The 7,901-nt window shown below is 40.6% G+C and overlaps 1 protein-coding gene across 4 annotated transcripts in view; it reads right to left on the reverse strand.

Annotated features, from left to right (window-relative positions):
• rttn (rotatin) overlaps positions 1–7,901 on the reverse strand; it is a 218,140-nt gene that overhangs the window by 147,767 nt on the left and 62,472 nt on the right. For all 4 annotated transcript variants that reach the window (XM_087986291.1, XM_087986292.1, XM_087986290.1 and 1 more), the window contains exon 13: positions 1,420–1,532. In XM_087986291.1, the coding sequence (XP_087842417.1) occupies positions 1,420–1,532 (113 nt within the window). The remainder of the gene's footprint in view (positions 1–1,419; positions 1,533–7,901) is intronic.

Here is a 7,901-nt window from a genome sequence, read left to right on the forward strand (position 1 = left end):
TATTTATCAAAGTTGCACGTATTGTGCAAAAAAAATTATATTTTAATTGAAAAGGCATTCCTCCAGGTTAGTCTCCAAGTTCATTTAGTCCATATAAAAGTTCTTATAACCTTAAGTTTCGTACAGATGTGGTGTGATATTTAAATTTAATGTCATAGTTACAATTACTTGTGAAGGCCTATGAGCAAAGTAAACGTGCCAGATAGAACTCGAGGAAAGTGGGGAAGGGCATGAAGGAAAGGGATGTGCATGAGAACAGGGCTACAGGGGAAAACTTGATTAGGATTTAGAAGCAGAAATAAGCTATTTGGCCCTTCGAGACTGATTTGCCAACCCCTTCTAGTGATCAAATCAGGTAGCATCATCAAGCACTACAGCCTCCAGACAACAGAATATTACGATGAATTTAAAGAAAATAAATAAGCAAAAATTGAAAGAAAAATCTAATATAATAATTTGAAGCTAAATTAATAACTGTTTTACACAACTTCTCCCCTTCAGAAATTGGTGATAAAGTGCAACAAACTTCTTAAACACAACTGAGTGGCTTATTAGACGATTGCAGGGAACAGTTAAGAATCAATCACATTGCAGTAGAGTTGGGATTTAAACTCATGTCTCGACCCTGATCCCAGGATTCAAGTGCTCATAGATCCCTTAAAATTAATGTCAAAAATACATGAAAAATAATTGGTCAAATTGTTAATTCATTTACTTTAACAGAATTGAGCAGATTTTCAAACAAAAATTACATTGCTAAGTCTTTAAATCCTAAAATATTGAACAATAACGTTACCTAGCAGTTCCTAGAATAGTGTGGAAGTCGGCCATTCAGTCCACTAAGTCCGAAATGATGCTCTGAAGAGAATTCCACTCAGACCCAAACCCCTATCCTATCCCTGTAACCCTGTATTTCCTATGACTAATTAACCTAGCTTGTGATCCTTGGACACGAGGGGCAATTTAGTACTACCAATCTACTTAACTTGCACAACTTTGGCTTGTGGGAGAAAACCACTGCACCCAGAGGAAACCCACGCAAACATAGGGAGAATGTGCAACCTCCACACAGACAGTCGCTCAAGGCTGAAATCCAATCTAAGTCCCTGGCGCCGTGAAGCAGCAGTGCTAACCACTAAGACACCGTGCATGTCTTAGGCAAATCATCCGCATCCTACATTAGAGTGCATGGACATTTCAAAAACAGTCCAAATAACAATCATTTTCACATTAAGCAAAATAATCTGATTCACTAAACAAATCCAAGTTGTCTTTGACATATTCCAATGAATCAACAGGAGGCATTCCTTGGGTTCTACTAATGAGAAACTGTGTTTAAAGAAGATGCTTTGTCAATACAGCGTGCAATCCTGAAAGTCAGGAAAGGTACAATCTTAATGAGATATTCCCAGTCTTTACATTTTTGAGCAGATTTCAACACATCTAAGGATCATTTTCAGCTGCTGATGATACGGAAGGCAAACCAAAGCGTGGTTTGCAAATTCAATCAGCTCCATTAGATTATGTTCATCCTAGAAAATTAAAAATGCAATTAGGTCAAAAGGATTCTTTTCACCAAAAATTCTCTGACATGAAGCAAACCACATTACACGACAGACAGCATTTGACAAGTTAAATCATCACTATTCCACTATAAAAGATACATCAAAAATCGCTGCCAAAATACATCACAAAATAAAGGACAATTTTAGATTACTTCTACATGGTTTAATGCAATGATGATAATAAGTGGGCATTCTAACTTTTCTGCATATCTCCATTGACAAATATAAAATCCTTTTACAAAGCAGTATATTTCATAATTATTAAATGTTACAACAGTTGTATAAAACTTTTTAAAAAAAATATAAATTCCTTTTCAAAAAGATAATTCATGCAGGATATTTGATGACTTATACTCAAAATGTATCTCCACTTGTTGTACAAATTGCAGTTACAACTATTTAAAAAAATGCAATATTTGTCATCATCAGCAGTCATAGAGATGTACAGCATGGAAACAGACCCTTCAGTCCATGCCGACCAGATATCCCAACCCAATTTAGTCCCACCTGCCAGCACCTGGCCCATATCCCTCCAAACCCTTCCTATTCATATACCCACCCAGATGCCTTTTAAATGTTGCAATTATACTAGCCTTGACCACATCCTCTGGCAACTCATTCCATACACGTACCACCTTCTACGTGAAAAAGTTGTCTCCTAGGTCTCTTTCTTACCTTTCCCCTCTCACCCTAAATCTATGCCCTCTAGTTCTGGACTCCCCGACCCCAAGGAAAAGACTTTGTCTATTTATCCTATCCATGCCCCTCATGATTTTATAAACCTCTATAAGGTCACCCCTCAGCCTCCGACGCTCCAGGGAAAACAGCCCTAGCCTATTCAATCTTTCCCTATAGCTCAAATCCTCCAACTCTGGCAACATCCTTGCAAATCTTTTCTGAACCCTTTCAAGTTTCACAACATCTTTCCGATAGGAAGGAGAACAGAATTGCACGCAATATTTCAATAGCGGCCTAACCAATGCCCTGTACAGCCGCAATATGACCTCCCACCTCCTGTACTCAATACTCTGACCAATAAAGGAAAGCATACCAAACGCCTTCTTCACTATCCTATCTACTTGCAACTCCAGTTTCAAGGAGCTATGAACCTGGACTCCAAGGTCTTTGGAATGCATTTGGAAAGGCAAGGACAGATTCAGGATGGTCAACATGGCTTTGTACGTGGGAAATCATGTCTCACAAACTTGATTGAGTTTTTTGAAGAAGCAACAAAGAGGATTGATGAGGGCAGAGCAGTAGATGTGATCTCTATGGACTTCAGTAAGGTGTTCGACAAGGTTCCCCATGGGAGACTGGTTAGCAAGGTTAGATCTCACGGAATACAGGGAGAACTCGCCATTTGGATACAGAACTGGCTCAAAGGTAGAAGACAGAGGGTGGTGGTGGAGGGTTGTTTTTCAGACTGGAGGCCTGTGACCAGTGGAGTGCCACAAGGAACGGTGCTGAGTCTACTGCTTTTCATCATTTATATAAATGATTTGGATGTGAGCATTACAGGTAGAGTTAGTAAGTTTGCTAATGACACCAAAATTGGAGGTGTAGTGGGTAGCAAAGAAGGTTACCTCAGATTACAATGGGATCTTGATCAGATGGGCCAATGGGCTGAGAAGTGGCAGATGGAGTTTAATCTAAAATGTGAGGTGCTGCATTTTGGGAAAGCAAATCTTAGCAGGACTTATACACTTAATGGTAAGGTCCTGGGGAGTGTTGCTGAAAAGAGTCCTATGATTTGAGGATAATGTCTACTCAAGGTTGCACATTTCTGTTATAAGTCTTCTACTTTAGCCTACACAGGTTATTGGCCACGTGACAGGACACCACACAGGGCAGTGGGATCAGATAAGCAGGATTGGCTCTCTTTCCTTTCCGGTTATCATTGAGGCACTGGGACTCAGAGTGATGCAGCTTCATGAACAAGTTGTCACAACTCTGAACAACTTCTTCCAGCCATTAAAGTCCAAACTACTCTATTCAAGGGACAGCTTCAGACCTTCGGTCTCTTTGAAGTATTTTCTTTGTCCTTCCCTTAAATATTAGCCATTTCAGATTCAGATCAAAAAGACTATTTCTGACCATGTAATCACAGAGTCCTGAAGTTTACTTTGCATTTTACTTGAATATTTGTGGATCTAGTTTCAAGATGGAGTCTAGTGTTTTTTTAATGGTCCTCCCAGCAAATCTGGAGGCACTGCTGACGGATTTTCTCTAACACTCTAATATAACACTGATACACGACTCAGATTTTGCTGCAACACAGAAGCATAACACTGTGTTCACTAAAACATTTGCTGACCTCTGGATAGTGTTCACACTAATTTTGATTTTTGTCTGCAGACCCCCAAGGTCCTCGTGTAGTGACTTCCAGGACTAGGAACCAATGATGCAAGATACTTTGGCTCGCCAATCACCTTACACGGACCCTCGGATCGGCAGCGTAGAGGGAATATTGCTCACAGAGATGATCATTATTAACACTCGCTGCTAGTCTGAAGTCATCCAAGGTAGTCACCTATCTCAATAGCTGCACTACCGTTGTGTAGGAAGTGCTCAATATATTGCAGAGGCTCTCCTTTAACGTATTGTTGAAACGAGCAATAGTAAGAAACAGAGTAGGGTCAGATGATGTAGAATCTGTGTGGGTAAAAGTGAGGAACCACAAAGGTTAAAAAAAAGGTTGGAGTTAGGTACAGGCCTCCAAACAGCTCCCCCAGGAGCTGGGGCATAAGATACACCAGCAGATAGAAAAAGTGTTTAAGAAAGGCAAAGTCACAGTGATCATGGGAGATTTCAATATGCAGGTGGACTGGGAAAATCAGACTGCAAGAAAAGGAATTTGTATACAAGATGGCTCCTTCGAGCAACTTGTGATGGAGCCCATTAGGGAACAGGCAATACTGGATTTAGTGTTGTGCAATGAGGCAGATTTGATAAGGGAGCTTAAGGTGAAGGAACTCTTAAGATTTGGAGATGCCGGTGTTGGACTGGGGTGTACAAAGTTAAAAATCACACAACACCAGGTTATAGTCCTACAGGTTTAATTGGAAGCACACTAGCTTTCGAAGCGTCACTCCGAAAGCTAGTGTGCTTCCAATTAAACCTGTTGGACTATAACCTGGTGTTGTGTGATTTTTAACTCTTAAGAGGCAGTGATCATAACATGATTGAATTTACTCTGCAATTTGAGAGCAAAAAGATTGAATCAGAAGTAACAGTATTAAAGCTGAATAAAGGCAACTGGTAGGAGCTGGGTAGAATTGGCTGGGAGAGAAGCTGAGCAGGAAAGACAGTGGAACAGCAATGCCAGGAGTTTCTGGGAGTAATTCAGGACACAGCAAAAATTCATCCCTAGGAAAAAGAAACATGGCACAAGGTGAGACAACCATGGTTGACTAGGAAAGTCAGGGATAGCATAAAAGCAAAAGAGAAAGCATATAATGTGGCAAAGGGCAGTGGGAAACTAGAAGCTTACAAAGACCAACAGAGGGCAACAACAAAAAAAGAAATAAGGGGGAAGAAGATTAAATATGAGTGTAATCTAGCCAGTAATATAAAGGAAGATTGTAAGAGTTTATTTAGATAAATAAAGAGCAAAGGAAGACAAAAGTGGACATTGGACTACTGGAAAATGATGCTGAAGAGATAGTAGTGGGGAACAAGGAAATGGCTGAAGAACTGAATAATTACTTTGCATCAGTCTTCACGGTGGAAGACATGAGTAATATCCCAAACATTCGAGAGAGTCAGCTGGCAGAGCAGAGTATGGTGGCCATCATCAAGAACAAGGTGCTAAAAAAACTTAATGGTTTGAGGGTGGATAAATACCTGGACCAGACGGACTAAACCCCATTCCTCTAAATGAGATAGATGAAGAGTTAGTGGAGGCGTTCATGGTGATATTGCAGGAATCGCTAGAGTCAAGGAGGGTCCCAGAGGACTGGAAAATTGTAAACTCGACACCGCTGTTTAAAAAGGGAGTAATAAGGCCAGAAATGGAAAATTACAGACCAATTAGCCTAACCTTGGTTGTGGGGAAGATTTTGATGTCTGTTGTGAAGGATGAGATTTCTGAATACTGCGTGTGGTAAAATAGGGCAAAGTCAGCAAGGTTTCAGCAAGGGAGGTCATGTCTGACAAATCTGCTAGAATTCTTGGAGGAAGTAATGAGCAGGTTAGACCAAGGAGAGCCAATGGATGTTATCTACCTGGACTTCAAGAAGGCCTTAGACAAGGTGCCACACAGGAGACTACTGAGTAATATAAGGGCCCAAGAAACTACAGACAAGGTGCTAGCTTGGATAGAAGCTTGGCTGTCGAGCAGAAAGCAGAGAGTGGTGATGAAAGGATACTTCTCAGGATGGCAACTGATGACAAGTGATGTTCAGCAAAGCTCAGTGTTGGGACCACAACTTTTCACTTTATTCACTAACGATAAAGATGAAGGAACTGAGGGCATTCTGGCTAAGTTTGTAGATGATACAGAGGCAGGTATTGGGACAGGCAGCATTGAGGAGGTGGAGAGGCTGCAGAAGAATTTGGACAGGTTAGGACAGGGGGCAAAGAAGAGGCAGATGGAGTATAATGTGGAAAAGTGCTTGGTAAGAAAAATAGAGGCATGGACTGTTTTCTAAATGGGAGGAAACTTTCAAAGTCTGAAGTGCAGAGAGACTTGGGAGTTCTACTCTAGGATGCTCTCAAGGTAAACCTGCAGGTTGAGTCAGTAGTTAAGAAGACAAATGCAATTTTGGCATTTATTTTGAAAGAATTTGCATATAAAAGCAGGGATGTACGTCTGTGGCTTTGTAAGGCTTTGGTCAGATCACATTTGGAGTACTGTGTGCAGGCCTGATATCTCAGGAAGGATGCACTGGCTCTGGAGTGGTTCAGTGGAGGTTCACAAGAATGGTGCCAGGAATGAAAAGCTTAACATGTGAGGAACGTTTGAGGACTCTGGGTCTATACTCGATAGGAGCTTAGGAGGATAAAGGGGGATTCTAATTGAAATTTACAGAATACTGAATAACCTGCACAGACTGGATATTGGAAAGCTGTTTCCATTGGTAGGAGAGATTAGGACCTAAAGGCACAGCCTTAGAGTAAAGGAAAGATCCTTTAGAACAGAGATAAGGAGAAACTTCTTCAGCCAGAGAGTGGTAAATTAATGGAATTCATTGCCACAGAAGGCTGTGAAGGCAAAGTCATGGAGTATATTTAAGACTGAGGTAGATAGGTAATTGATTGTTAAGGGAATCAAGGGTTACAGGGAGAAAGAGGGAGAATGGGGTTGAGAAACTTATCAGGCATGATTATATGGTGGAGCAGACTCAATGAGCCGAATGGCTTAATTTCTGCTCCTATGTCTTATGGTCTTATGTAAGGAATATTTGATTGACCCGATGTTGGTTGATAGATGTCCTTTATTTTGGCAACAGAAGGACAGGATGAGTTTCTTGTTTGCAAAATTTCAAAGATCCGAAGCGGCTTGCAAATCTGGTGGAGAGAGGTTAACGACAATGCAACCATCAAAAGCTGTAGATGATCATATCTATAGGGGTCAGTCTGGTTTGGGATGAAGGCTGCAAATGTTAAAGTGGTTTCCAAGAGATCACGTTAATGCAGACAAAAAAAGGTCAGTTGGTCTCTGATGGAGACGAGCAGCCAATGTTAGCTAGTTTGTGAATAGAGGACCTTGCTTAATCCCAGCCCAGAATTATTGAGGTGCTACCCTCTTGTTCATCACAAGTAAAATCCCAACTCACATTATCATGAATCACCTCCTTCCTGTAGCTGAGAAAATTCTCCCAAAGGCAATATGGCTTCAGGCCTTTCAGATCAATTTCCAGCACAGTTTGCTTTGCCAGACAAACCCACGATAGAGGTCAAGAAACTACTAGAGACTTTTTATTATATTCATTGCCATGCCCTCAACTCCTGACTTTATTTGCAGGTTTTGGCAATCCCACTAGTGTTGGAATGTGTAAGAAATTTAATCGCATTCCTGGAATTGCTTCACAACCAAATACAGCTAATACGTGCAACCTTTGGCAAATCTCTGGTAGCATCTCTCTTACATCATTATTAGGGAGAGTTATGCAAAAGAATAAAAAAAAACCTCTCTTCTTAATTAAAATTTCTGAAAATAACATCAAAATCACATTGCGAAAAATAATGGTTGAATGTTACAATGTTGTAAAATAAACTCTCAATGATGTATTAGACCATGAGCCTATGACCTTTTGTACCTGTTGAAGTACAGCAATACCATGAGATATTCTTTTGTGTCACTGACTGAGAGAAAATAGGAACTGCTTTGTACTT

The sequence above is a fragment of the Chiloscyllium plagiosum genome, unplaced genomic scaffold (genome assembly GCF_037043375.1).
Source record: "Chiloscyllium plagiosum isolate Xiang-an unplaced genomic scaffold, Cpla_swu_hap1 HiC_scaffold_4, whole genome shotgun sequence".
Taxonomy (NCBI): domain Eukaryota; kingdom Metazoa; phylum Chordata; class Chondrichthyes; order Orectolobiformes; family Hemiscylliidae; genus Chiloscyllium; species Chiloscyllium plagiosum.